Consider the following 13,298-nt stretch of genomic DNA (forward strand, 5'->3'; position numbering starts at 1 on the left):
TCGAGAAAATGGTTTAAGTATCCGAGATAAACGGCTGGGATGGATCGATTTATTTTCCATTTAATAATATGTTTATCCTTTGGGCCCACCGGCCCGGTGTTCTTGAACTTTCATTTATTCACCTTTTTTTCTATTCACCGCCTTGTGGACATTACAAAGAAACTTCTCTCATTTTTAATTTAATTTTATGCCTAAGAATTTAAGGATCTTGACTAACCTTGTTTGCTTCCCTCTCCTTGAGAAAGTTAAGGGGTGAATTTGTATGGAAAGCTAGTGGCATTGATTGGATGATTGAAGGAAAAATACACAAATAATTTGTGGGCTAGTCTTGATTGTATATCTTGATTGAAGGAAAAAAACACGAAAATCAAAATAATTTTTTAAAACTTTCTTATCTCATGAAAAAAGAGAAAAACGAAGTGTAATAAAAACAAACATAATTAAATTTTTATTATATTTAATCGATTAATCTTATTACATACTTTTAAATTAATATGTAACATATAATAATTAAATGTTTATAGATATATTTTATTATTATATTAAAACGAATAATTAAAATAATTAATGAAATAAATATAATACTTTTGTTAACATATATTTTATATTAAAATAATTAATTAATTAAAATAAAAATATTTTTAAAAAATAATTTTACAAATTATGCTTTTAAACATATATCAAAATATTTTTAGAAATTAATTTTATGATTTTTTTTTAAAATGTATTGAAAATTTATTCTATCACTTAATCAAATTCACTGCGAAAATTTTCTAATTTTAATTCATACAACCTCACTTTTGACTAACTTTTTCATTTTCTTCTTGTTCCACTATTTTAAATTCACTATCTAATCCAAACACATGCTTTGTGAGAATTTTAGTTTATTTGAACAGAAGACAATGTTTCCAAAGTATATGTTGATTTGATGGTCACTTTTGTGATACCAATAAATTTATTCTCTATTTTTCTCTTTCAAAGGTTGCGAAATTTATATTATCTATTATTCCATAAGACACTTTTTCACTTAGGTTAAGTGAGAGAAAGAAATTGAGATTAACTAAGTTAGATTTCTTAAACTTATAATTGAGAGCGTAATCCTAACAAATTTGAGTTGTTTGAGTTGAATTTAACAATCTATTTTTCAAGCATTTAAAATGGGCTAACGAATTAATTAATAATTTCACGCATGATGTTTGGATCTTTTTGGTAAACTTTATGCTACCTTTTTCATTAATTTTGTTTTGTTTTATACTTATAGGTGGTTATTTAAGAATATTTCTCTTTACACATCTCAATAGGTGTATAAAAGATAAAATTAATCGTGGACATTTTTAATTGAATTTTTTGTATTCATTTTCATATCTTAAGGACTTCATAATTTGGAAGCCTATTTTAAAATAAAAAAGTCATATATAAAGAAAAACCAATTGCGGATTTCAAAATGGAATATTGAATTTGATAGTCATTATAGAAATTTATTTTGGATTGTATAATTAAAAAAAATTATATGTTAAAATATAATATTATTTTAGATTGTGTAATTAAAAAAATATTCCATATTACACTATACAAAAATTATTGTTTTTTAAAATTTATTCTGTAAAAATGATTTAACATTTTTGGTTTAGAGTTTTTTCATATTAATTCGTAATATTTTATGTAATATATGTAAAATCCTTATATAATATAGTAAGTCCACATTTTAATATAATAGAACAGTTAGAAAAAGACCGTAAATAAAGTATTAAGGTTACAGTCATCTCAAACTTAGTTATAATTTAAAACTTAAACATAATAGAGTATTTCAAGATGATAAGGAACAACTAAGAGTCATAACTAGACTAAGCTGCAGCATCGTCTTTCTCCAAAGCCTGCTCTAGAGACACCTCATCAATCTATGCTCACATCCAAGTGGATGATCATTGCAACAGGAAACACAACACAAACAAAAGACAACCACAGAAGCAAGGGTGAGCTAGACATACAAAAATCATGTTATAACAGTCACAGGCAATATACAAGTAAGGACATATACTACGCTACGCAAACATGACTTGTTGCATTTTAACTTGACTCGTTTGGACTTAGAATGTTTGCCGAGCTATGACGGGTCATGCATTCGTGGTGGCCTCTACTGCTTTGCAAAGTCATTGCCAATGGTTTTCACCCCTACCACACTCATGAGGTTAGTCTGTTATCACTCACCTTGGGCCATACTGGAAGCACCCAAGACTAGGAACTCCTGCTACTACTCACGACATGGTTCAATCCTCTCTACTTGAGAATGATTGACCATTGTAGTTTCAGGATAACCCCTGAGACTGAGCTACCATGCAAATCATTTTAAAACACACAAAGGGCACCACCATGGATCATCTCCTTGAAGATCATGGAATTACGTCCAATAACCATACTTTTAAAACCACATACTTTCAATCACCAAACATGTCTCATACACTCGCATACTTCAATACAATCACATTACCACCATCATACTATGCATTCCAAACATTCCACACACCTAATTCATCCAAAACAAGAGCAAAAGTGAACTCTGGACTCAGAGGATTCGCACAGCGCACCCTTAATTCGCATAGCGAACGCAGCATGCACCAGACTTTCAACCTCTCGCATAGTGCACCCAGGTCGCTATATGAGAACCTAGACAGATACTACCCCTCCCAAAGAATCGCTATGCGCCCAAACTCGCCCTTCGAATTAAAATAGTAGTGACTCCATACCACCCCCAGTCGCATAGAGACGAGATTCGCTATGTGAATCTCCAGACAGAGAGCAGCACTCTCCAGTCATTCGCACAGCGCACCAGCTCGCACAGCGAATGACCCAGACAGTGAGCACTCTCTACAGGGACTCGCTATGCGAGACAGCTTGCATAGCGATTCTGCATCATCTGCAGAACGCAAATTCTCCAAAATCATGCACTCACACCAGCCCTTACCATTTCCAGGCCTTTTCCCCAATTTCTAACACCCTTAATTCTTGTTTTACACCTAATTGAACTTGTCTAGATGATTATAAACGTTCCTACTACAATTCTAAGGTGATTTAGACTCAATTTATACTATAGAATACCAAAATCAACAACTTAGGGACCCAAATCCAATTCTACTACTTGTAACTTGTTTTTGACCAGTTTGAGGTTCCTAACAAGTCAAAATTGACCTATCTGAGCTACCCAAACAGCACAAGAACACACAAGACCTCCAGTGCCCAAAATCACCACCTCACTTCCTCTCAAGTGACCCAAAACACTACCATTCCTCTTAACTTTAAACATACAGCTGCTACCTTAGATTTTACTCATCTAACATCCTCAATTGCAGTCACACAACACGTTTAAATCAATTCACAAGCATTAGTTCACAGATTCCCAGATGAACATTTCAGCACATAACATTCCATACACTCAAAACTTAAAAACGCAACACAAACAACACAATGATGCATAAATCAATCCATACACCTAACATATAACAACTTATAAGAAAGTATTCTAGCTCCTCTTACCTTAGGGTTTCGCAGCTAAGCTCACAACTTGATTCAACAGTGCCTGACTCAGCAAGAACTCAACCAAACCCTACAAACCACCCAATGGGTGATAGAACAACTCTTTAGAGCTAAGTTTTGACAAGAAATTGAAGGAGAAGGTTTCTAGTTGCATGAAATAAGTAAAATAGCATGCCCTAGGTTCCAAAACAGAGGAGGAAAAAGAAGAACTACTTACCGGTCCGAATGAAAGAAGTAATCGGTTCAAAATAAAGCCCTCTACGTTGTGGACGCTTGGACATCACCTAAACGAACATGCATTGAGTCAGTGAGTGTGAAGGTTAGAGAGAAGACAGAGGAACTTGAAGTTCTGAGCTTTAAAGAGAGAATGAAAGCAGGCTAATGAACCAAGTTTGTCCAAAATATATTTTTATACTGAAATAGAAATCTGACTCTATTAGTATAATATATTTTAATTCACTCATTAAAATCTAAATTTTCAGGTTTTTACATTTTCTTTTGTATGTTTTTTTTATGGGTTGGTATGATTTCTTGTATCTTATATTTATTTATTTTTTAACATAAGCTTATTATGAAAAAGTTGTTTTTTATCTTTATGTTAACTAAGATGTCTTTAGATAATATGTTTTTATTGTTTAATTATTTTTTTATATATTCTATATATTTGTTTATTTTTAATACAGATACTTATTATTTGTTTCTTTTCTTTAATAAAAGTCTTTATGAAATAAATTAATAATTTATATGACGAATCAATCTCTTTATTAATATAATAATCAATAATACTGCAGTTGAGTTCGTTCCAGCAACATCTATATTATGATCGAAATCCAAAAAACTCTATATATTGAGTAAAAGAATGTCTTAACCAAAACAAAACAAAAAAAAAAATTACCAAACAAAGGTATTTAGGATGAAAATAAAATTTGAATCTTTTAAATGCAAAAAATATCCAATCAATATTCCATTTCAATTCAACTAGTGAGATTAAATTTAAAATATAAAAAGTATAAATTTGGATTTAAAACTAAATCATTAACATAAACTTAAAATACTGCGCATAACTAGGATTGTGAAGTGAATCTGAATATTTAAATCTTTTTATAGCAATAATTTTATTAGTAACAATGGAAATACAAGCTGAAGTTGTCGTATTCCACATGCAAGGGAACAGTTCTGGGCAGCTCCAAGGAAGATTAAGTCTTCTGGAAGTCATTGCAAGTGTTTAGAAATAACATAGCAACCCAATTTAAATGGCTTAATATTCAATTATCAGAAAGCCTTATAATTCATCTCATTCTTCCAGCAAGAAGAAGAAAAAAGTTACTAACATTTGAACTGTGAGAATGAGGAGCAAGTTGCTTATGATCTTCTATCACTAATGTAAATTTTCGTTCTTTGGAGAATATTATTTTCATCCACAAAGGATAGAATGAGTCTATAATCCAGCAGTAAAACCAAACAAACTCAATTGAATATCACACCGCCCATACCTGCAGTTTATTCTGAATATCATCATTTACAATTTATACGTTGACATCTTCTTCAGATCTACATTGGGTAAACAAGTAAGATTATAAGAACAAATTTGCATGAAAACTTGACTAAGAAATCATAGAAATGTGCTGCAAATATAATATTATTTGTCTTGATGCAATAAACTTGATCATGAATTTGGCATTGTAAAGGTTTTACTAGAATCATGCCGACACTAAATGGTGGGCTATTGGGAACCCTTTCTATGTGGATAATAGACCTAAATAATGTGGACCATTATGTCTCACTAGGTTAAATAGAGATGAGTCACATTAGTAGGATACATTAGAGTCATTTGAAGAGAAATAAAAGCCAAGTGAGAGAAAAAAGAAGAGAGAAAGCCTCTTTCCTGCATAACCCTAAACCTACACTAGTGTCTTTCCTGCATAACCCTAAACCTACACTAGTGTTTTCGTCGTTGTGAAGTCGTTCACCATTGGATCGAGCTGATTTTTGGACAGTGGGTTCCAGACATATGGTTTTTCATTCTGGCCGTTCGGATCGGAGGTCTAGTTTGGGAGAAATCAGTCCCGCACCAACAACCCTATTTTGGAGAATTTTCATCTTCTTTGTTCTCATTTGTAAGCATTTGTGCTTAGTTAAATTGGCTTATTGAAAATATCATTTGGTAAATAATAATAATACCAAATGATATTTTCAATAAGCCAATTTAACTAAGCACAAATGCTTACAAATGAGAACAAAGAAGATGAAAATTCTCCAAAATAGGGTTGTTGGTGCGGGACTGATTTCTCCCAAACTAGACCTCAGATTGACGATCCGAATGGTCAGAATGAAAAACCATATGTCTGGAACCCACTGTCCAAAAATCAACTCGATCCAACGGTGAACGACTTCACAACGACAAAAATACCAGTGCAGATTTAGGGTTATGCAAGAAAGACTTTCTCTCTTCTTTTTTCTCTCACTTGGCTTTTGCCTCTCTTCAAATGACTCTAATGTGCCCTACTAATCTGACCCATATCTATTTAACCTAATGAGACATAATGGTCCACATTATTTGGGCCTATTCTCCACATAGGAAGGGAGTCCAATAACCCAACACTAAAGAGTGATCTTGATGTGCACAAAGGAGGAAAAGGCTAGTGTGTATTTCCAAACACAATCTACATGCGTAGAAAATGGGCATGATGATGATTCTCCATCTTTTCAATAAACACTGCACTTATTAGGATGTCATGAATGTGGCACATACCTCTCACTACCTCATAACTAAAAATGGTTAAGCTTTGCACATAATCGCAATGATGTCAAACAAAAATCGTTTTGCTGACATTTAAACAATACCAAATTTCAGGTTAGTCAATTTCACACAGTGGAAGAAAAACATCATATAAATCCATAGAAAACAAATGCAGGGGGAATAACTAGCTACGTAAGGTTGGCCATGGCACTATCAACAATGCCAAATGAAAAAGTAAATTCAAAAATATCAGTAGAGACATGCTGATAGGATATGAATGTGGGCCTTAGAAGGAAGGGAAGACAATAATAAAATATAGTTGTTAGAGGGGTTTAGGGGTCTGTTAGGACAGTTAGGAAGCAGGGGTAGGATAACTGTCCTGGTGGGGTGTTATGTTCAGTTTAGGAGGAGTCTTTAAATAGGGAAAGGGTTGTCTAGGGATGTGACCTTTGGTGATTAGATTGTAAAACAGGTATTGACCTGTGGAGAGAGTTAAGCCTCTATTTTCTTGTTGTACAGACATTCTTTTTGTCAATACTACACAGTTTCATTCATACCTTGCGTCATTTTGTGTCAAGAAGGAAGTTCTTGATTAGGTTCCAGGAACCTATCACATGCTATCTGAGGCTAACCTCACAAGAAGAACATGCTGCTTTATTGTAGCAAATAATTCTTTGACTCCTCCACTATATAAATAGAATGGAGGAAAAGCAAGTCCTGCAAAATTTTATCCACACAATAAGCTATAGACTGAGTCAAATATCTAGAGCTGCCATAGATACAACTGTCACCAAGAAAACAGAAACATCTTATTTACCAACTCATTGTTATTCAGAATACCAGTGAGCCATAATAGCCTTTCAAAGGGAGGCCATACAGCCACTCAGCCAGCAATTAAGTTCAACAGCAGATAAATAAAAAGACAAGACAACAATTTAATAAATACAAATGCAGCGTACAGATTGAATGTACAAATCACAGCTTGGTATTCAAACACTTGGAAAAGGTTCAAATATTCATATTTAGTTAATAGAAATTGATGTTACAAGCATGGACGCACCAAATTTGGCGAAAACACTTCATGATGGTGTTGAAATGCAACGAAATGCACCACTCCTTTAAAAGGAATTATCATAATGCGTTAAGATTGGAAAAATAATCAAAACAGAAAACGTAATTGTATTTTCTGACATGTATTATGAAAAACATACTCTTGGAAGTGGAACACGTATAAGCTAACTCTGAAAACACTACAACAGGATAGCAGGAGGCGGGATGACTGCTATTTTAAATGCCATAATACAAACTAAATAACTTATACTACATATATAAATACGAAGAAAATAAAAAATTCATGATAAACAATAAGTCACAATAATCACCATCAAACTATGAGCTACAAAAACAGAATAATGAAATTAATAAAGAAGTCAAAATAAAGTACACAAAAAATTATCAGAAAGCGAACTGGAGAAGAAGTCTAAAGAAAGAAGGATACGAAGTACTCCTATAATGTCTGGAAGAATCAAATTCAAATAAGATGCAACATTCATGAATACTTTACCCCCAATAACAACAAACAATGTTTCAAAAGTAAAGGTAGAATTTTGAACCCTATACCATGGTAGCGAAAGCAAGCACTGTTTTGGCTTATATCGGCATTATAGAAAACCACACCCACTGCTCCTCTATTTAAATCCCATAGTGAAAGGCCACTATGAATGAAAAGGAAAGATATGACATTCTTAAAATTTTATTCAACATTTCTAAATTCACAATCTTATTTTTCAACTATCATATTACAAGACTCTGGTAGTACCCTTTTCATAAACTTTTCAAAAGTTACTAACCGTACATCCATGCATCACAGTAAATCACATGGAGAGATACATTCATCTACGTTGGAAAAAAAGTACTTTCAGTTTATTAACCTTCCAATTAGCTTGGTTAGTGTTTAGCTGAGTTCAATGTATCTATGTTACGAAGTCGTCACATTTTAACTGTTCTCTTGGAAATAATAGTAGTTAAATAGTATATATGCAACCATTCTTATTATAAACAGATAAATCCACTGAGTGGGAGTGGAATAAACTCTTACATTCTGTTTGGATTAAAGATTTCTAAATTTTCAAGAAATAGAAATGAATGACATTTGAATTGAATGCAATTGAATTCTTTCGATATTTTAAATAGTCTTTGGACAGAGTAATTAAAATAATTTATATTTTAATTTTCTTGTTTGAATAAAGTAATCAAACTTTTCTTTTAAAATAAAATTCCATTTTAAAATATAAAATTTTAAAATTAAACTTTAAATAAATATTAGTAAACTTTAAAAAGATATTTTTGAGAAAATTTCAAATTTTACTAGTTATTTGATATCCCTTCTAAAGATTTCTATTTCCTCAAATTTCCTAATCTAAACAAGATATTTTACCCAAAGAAATTTCAAATCACCAATAAATGAATTGCTCTTTCAAATTACTTCAAGGTCAAGCATCAAGAAAGAAAATCTTTCTTTTTCTCACCTTCTATCACCTACTTCAAGAAACCTTCTATGTATAAAAGTTTCCATTGCTATACACGGCTAAAGCAATCAGTCAACACTTCAAATGTTCTCAGGTACTTATAAATATAAAACTCACTGTATTCACAAACAGTAATTCACCTGATGATAGAACAACAACGATGTATTGCCACCCAAGAGCAGGGGTATGCTTCCGGATGGACCTGATATCAGCGAAGGGCACGGTATAAATGTTTCTTTCTGAGCATGAATGAAAAAAAAAAAACAAACAAGATCAACATATGTATCACATTGCACAGGGCAGTAAAGTCATACAGAATGTAAATTACAATTATCAGACAGCCTGGCCTCTGCTGAGCTATGCCCTTTGTAAGGTATCCAAGTCTAAAAGCGGCAAGAAGACACTTACATTAATTTAATTGTAATACAAGACCAAAACGTAACTGCAAAAAATCAAAGATTACCATAAATAAAGACGAGCTTTGCTTAGTCAATTCCAGTCTTCCAGTGATTCTTTCAGACGCAGACTGAGTCGGATGAATTGCGACATTGTCCTTCGTGAATACAACTTCGGCACCGTCCCGAGGGGAGCTCTGTTTGGTACTGTCACTCTGCAGCACACGCTAGCAGATTCGTAATCCCAGTCAATCAGATAAAAAATAATGGTAAAGTCAGCTAAATTTAAGAATAAAAGGCAGCGTGTGAGCGGAACATTCAGTTGAATCGCGGAAACTCTGATTGAAACGCAAATTGATCACATGAAGAAACAGGTCACAGGAATTCGTGAAATGAGAAGGTGACATGACAGTCTTACTTGTTGCTGCGACGCGGCGTAATCAGCGTCGTCGGATAAGCCGTGAAGCGCCGACTCTAACATGGAGGATTTCGCAGAGAACTCAAATCTACGAGAACGAAAGCGAGAGATATCTTGGCGGCGAAGAAAAACCCGTGGTGCGGGAAAATGTACAGAATGGAGAGAATGTGATGGTTGTTGTTACTCGTTCCGTTTCTCTTCGACGCGGGTACGGAACCGTTTTGTTTGAATGGATGAAGTATGCTAGATCAACGGCTAAGATGGATCCAATTATTTCCATTTAATATTATTTTATTATTTGGGCCCACCGGCCCATTGTTTTTGAGCGCAGCCTTGTGAACCTTACTAAAATACCTCTCCATAGTTTTAATTTAAGTGTATGGATCTGGTACTCAAATAATCCTAAATGTAAGTAAAATCTATCATTTGCATGCTTTCTTTTTTAATCTTACTTCTGGTATATTTATATGTCAGTGCACTCTTATTTTTCATTGCTGTTATTTTGAACTTAGTTGCCATTACCCATATCTATTCTCCTTATCTAAATTTAGCATTTTTATGAGTATTTTGATATGTAAAGTTTAAAACTCATTTAAATCGAAAGAAGACATTGTGAAAGCACAAATTATCCAATCATTAAAGGATGACTAATAATTACATTTCTACCTGGTTATAAATCAATTTTCTGCCATGCATAACTGATTATTATGATTAATTAGAACGACAAATTGTAAATGAAAGAATGGAAAAGAAAAAAAAACAGAGTAAAATGTTATTATTTATATTAAAGGAAAGAAGATAAAAAAAAGTAAAGGATAATTTATATATATAAAAAAGGATTATCTATTTTTTATTTAACCATCATTATTATATACTATTATTTTTTAAAAATATATCGAGGCACCAAGTATCTCTTTATAAAAATATATTTATACCGACGTATAATGGGATTCTACATTATAACATCTACAACAATATATAATGGTGTTTTCCATTCTAATGTGCATATTTCATTTTCTTTTTTAATCCTAAAATTACAAAATTTATAATATTAAACAATATGTAAATGATCGAGATTTTTCTTTTTTGGTGTAGGCATTTATAATATATGGTCGTTATTATATGAATCCAAATTAAAATAATATGTATTAAACAGTGTCAAGATAATAAATTATTACTATCTTATAGATTAGATATATTTTTCTGATAAAGTATCTTAAATACAGTATCTTAAAGTATACGACACAAATACTTAACCCAGATTAAAGTACCGATGTATTATAGAGTGCATTTTTGTGATTAAGAATGAAGATGAAGCAGATGGAGAAAGAGAATACGTGTGTGGTCAATTGAGTGATTAAGATATCGTGATAGGAAGAATAGATATGAAGGATGGCAGTGATGGAAGGTAGAGATGGAGATCTGAAGCGTGATCTTGAATTTGTGCACTTGGCACGTGTAATTAAAGACAGGACATGTGTCCTATTAAAGAAGGGTGACATAACACACCATTTATTACATAAAAAAAAGAGAGTTAATGTTATTGGGTATTATGAACTAAATTAGAGTATTTTTTAAGTATGAGAACCTAACAATAATAAGGTTTGAAATAAGGATTAAAACAGAAATCACATTATAATTTAGAGACAAAAGAATATAGTTATTTTTTTCTTAAATGTATTTTGAAATATAATTCTAAATTATATTTTTTTAAATATATTTTAGATTATACAATTTGAAAAGTATTTTCAGATTAAAAATATATGTTCTAGAATATATATTTTGGAATATAATTCTAAATCCAAAAATATATTTCAGAAGTTCACAGTTCATTAAAAATAAGGAGGCGAAGGGGTAATTTCTGTTTTTTATTATAATTTTAGTCAGAGGTAATTTAAGGTTTAATTTATTTTTTTTATAATTTTAGTTGGGGTAATTTAAGGTTTACAAGTTTTGTGGATGTGCACGAAGGAAAAAAAAAAGGAGTAGCAGAAAGAAACAACCAGAGTATTGCAGTGGCTACTATATACAGTGCATAATGTCCAAAACAGTGGTCCACGTAGATGCAAAATGTTCCTTGTTCGTCTTTTCGGTCTTGTAGAATATTTTAGAATGGATTTTAAACTATTTTTGAAATTTTCATTCCCTAAATATATATATTGGTAGGTTTTATGAAATCATCTAAAATAAATTACAATTAATTTCTAAATACACAATTAAGGTTGCAAAACTCACTCTTAAATTATTTGTTTTTTGGTCAGGAGGACCTTCCATATCAAATTAGAATGGTATTTAACTTTACCTTTTCTTTTAGTTCTTTCTCAAAATCTAAAACTAACTATATCAATTCTAAAATTTAAATTAATAAACATTTAATAATTTTATAAATTTGAATTAGAAATTTACTTATAATTTAATTATGATTTAATATGTTTTTAGTTCAAAGATATATATAAAAAATGATATCTTGAATTTAAAATATTTGAAAAAAAATCATTTGAAAGTTAATATCCCTACTTCCTTGTTAATAAAGTTCCATTCTTTACCTGTAAACCAAAACAAACATCCTTAGCCTTCTAAAAGTGTTATTTCTACTAGCTCACTAATTTATGCACACTTTTACTATTTAAAGCTACTAATATAGTCCCTCCATGCCTAATCTTACACTAGTGCTATTACATCACAACATTCCTTATACTAAAAATTTTCCTTTATCTCACCTACCATTCCTCGTTTATAAACTTTATATCTGATTCCAATACACTTTCAAGAAATTTACAAGTACTTTATTATAAACCTTTCAAATATTGACAACTCATTAAAAAATAGATAATTAATCGAGTCTTTTATTTACACATGACAAATATGGTACCATATAAAGTTACTCTCATATATTTTAAGTTATTCCATATAATCACTCTATTTGTAGAACTTTCATCTTCCAAAACACTTACACAATTTCACATTTCCCCACTAAGATGATATATATTTATGTTCTACCATGTTCTATACTCATATGTCCTTTCTCATTTTAATTTTTTCCTGCCATGGGAGGAAGTTAAGGGTAATGAAAGAGAAATTGTGCATGATAAGGAAGGAAAGAGAGGGACAAGGAAGGGTAAGCAAGTGAAGTTGGCGTGTCTTTACTGTCTTCGCAAACAGACAACTAACCTTGACTTCGTTGCCATGCATAGCTGAAACATTTATCCGTCATATTCCAAACCTTCCCTAACTTCTTTATTTCCTTTTACCTTTTTTCGATGCAAATTCTTCCCTCATTAACATATCTTCATCTTCCTACTATACCTACTTTCCTACCCTTAACACAATACATCAAAAACTTCCTCAGGGGTTCTATTTCATTCAAATTTTCTCTTAAATTCAAATTCAACTACTAGTATGTGCCTCTACATATATAAAAAATACATAAAGTTACTCATAATTAAAAGATAAATATGAGTTAAAAATAAAATATGAAGCATTATCCTAGTATTTAGAAAAGACAAAATATTATCCAAAGATATTGTTTAGAAGTTTTAAAATGGATAAAAAAAATTTATATCGTGAATACATTTTATTGTGATTTTCAATGTATTTTTAATGCAATTTCTAATGATTTTTTATTTTAAGCTATCTAATTAATTAATTTCTTAAAAACGATTTACCTTCATTTTTATTTATAAAAA

At 31.4% G+C, this 13,298-nt stretch overlaps 1 protein-coding gene across 3 annotated transcripts; it reads right to left on the reverse strand.

The window, feature by feature from the left end:
• Nucleotides 1–1,705: 1,705 nt before the first annotated feature.
• On the reverse strand, nt 1,706–9,815 carry LOC124828200 (uncharacterized). 3 transcript variants are annotated; one of them, XM_088115516.1, is made up of 8 exons: nt 9,613–9,815; nt 9,263–9,409; nt 8,940–9,038; nt 6,829–6,988; nt 5,025–5,082; nt 3,749–3,815; nt 3,532–3,601; nt 1,706–1,898 (listed from the first exon to the last, which is right to left on the reverse strand). In XM_088115516.1, exons 1-4 carry the CDS (start codon nt 9,673–9,675, stop codon nt 6,926–6,928), a joined length of 372 nt encoding a protein of 123 aa, XP_087971642.1. In that variant the 5' UTR covers nt 9,676–9,815; the 3' UTR covers nt 1,706–1,898; nt 3,532–3,601; nt 3,749–3,815; nt 5,025–5,082; nt 6,829–6,925. The 3 variants fall into 3 exon arrangements, with proteins under 3 accessions (XP_087971642.1, XP_087971647.1, XP_087971638.1); XM_088115521.1 differs by having other exon boundaries at nt 8,940–9,001; nt 9,263–9,421; XM_088115512.1 differs by having other exon boundaries at nt 9,263–9,421.
• Between the last annotated feature and the right edge of the window lie 3,483 nt (nt 9,816–13,298).

This window comes from Vigna umbellata, chromosome 1 (assembly GCF_029865625.1).
Source record: "Vigna umbellata cultivar VRB3 chromosome 1, Vumbellata_1.0, whole genome shotgun sequence".
Taxonomy (NCBI): domain Eukaryota; kingdom Viridiplantae; phylum Streptophyta; class Magnoliopsida; order Fabales; family Fabaceae; genus Vigna; species Vigna umbellata.

Bases quoted from the DNA above. Each gene is read 5' to 3' on its own strand.
- LOC124828200 (XM_088115512.1), bottom strand. From the start codon at position 9,675: ATGTTAGAGTCGGCGCTTCACGGCTTATCCGACGACGCTGATTACGCC. The intron at 9,422-9,612 runs GTAAGACTGTCA...CGAATCTGCTAG, and splicing joins ACGCCGCGTCGCAGCAACAA to CGTGTGCTGCAGAGTGACAG. The intron at 6,989-8,939 runs GTGAATTACTGT...AAAATTTTGCAG, and splicing joins CGTTGTTGTTCTATCATCAG to GACTTGCTTTTCCTCCATTC.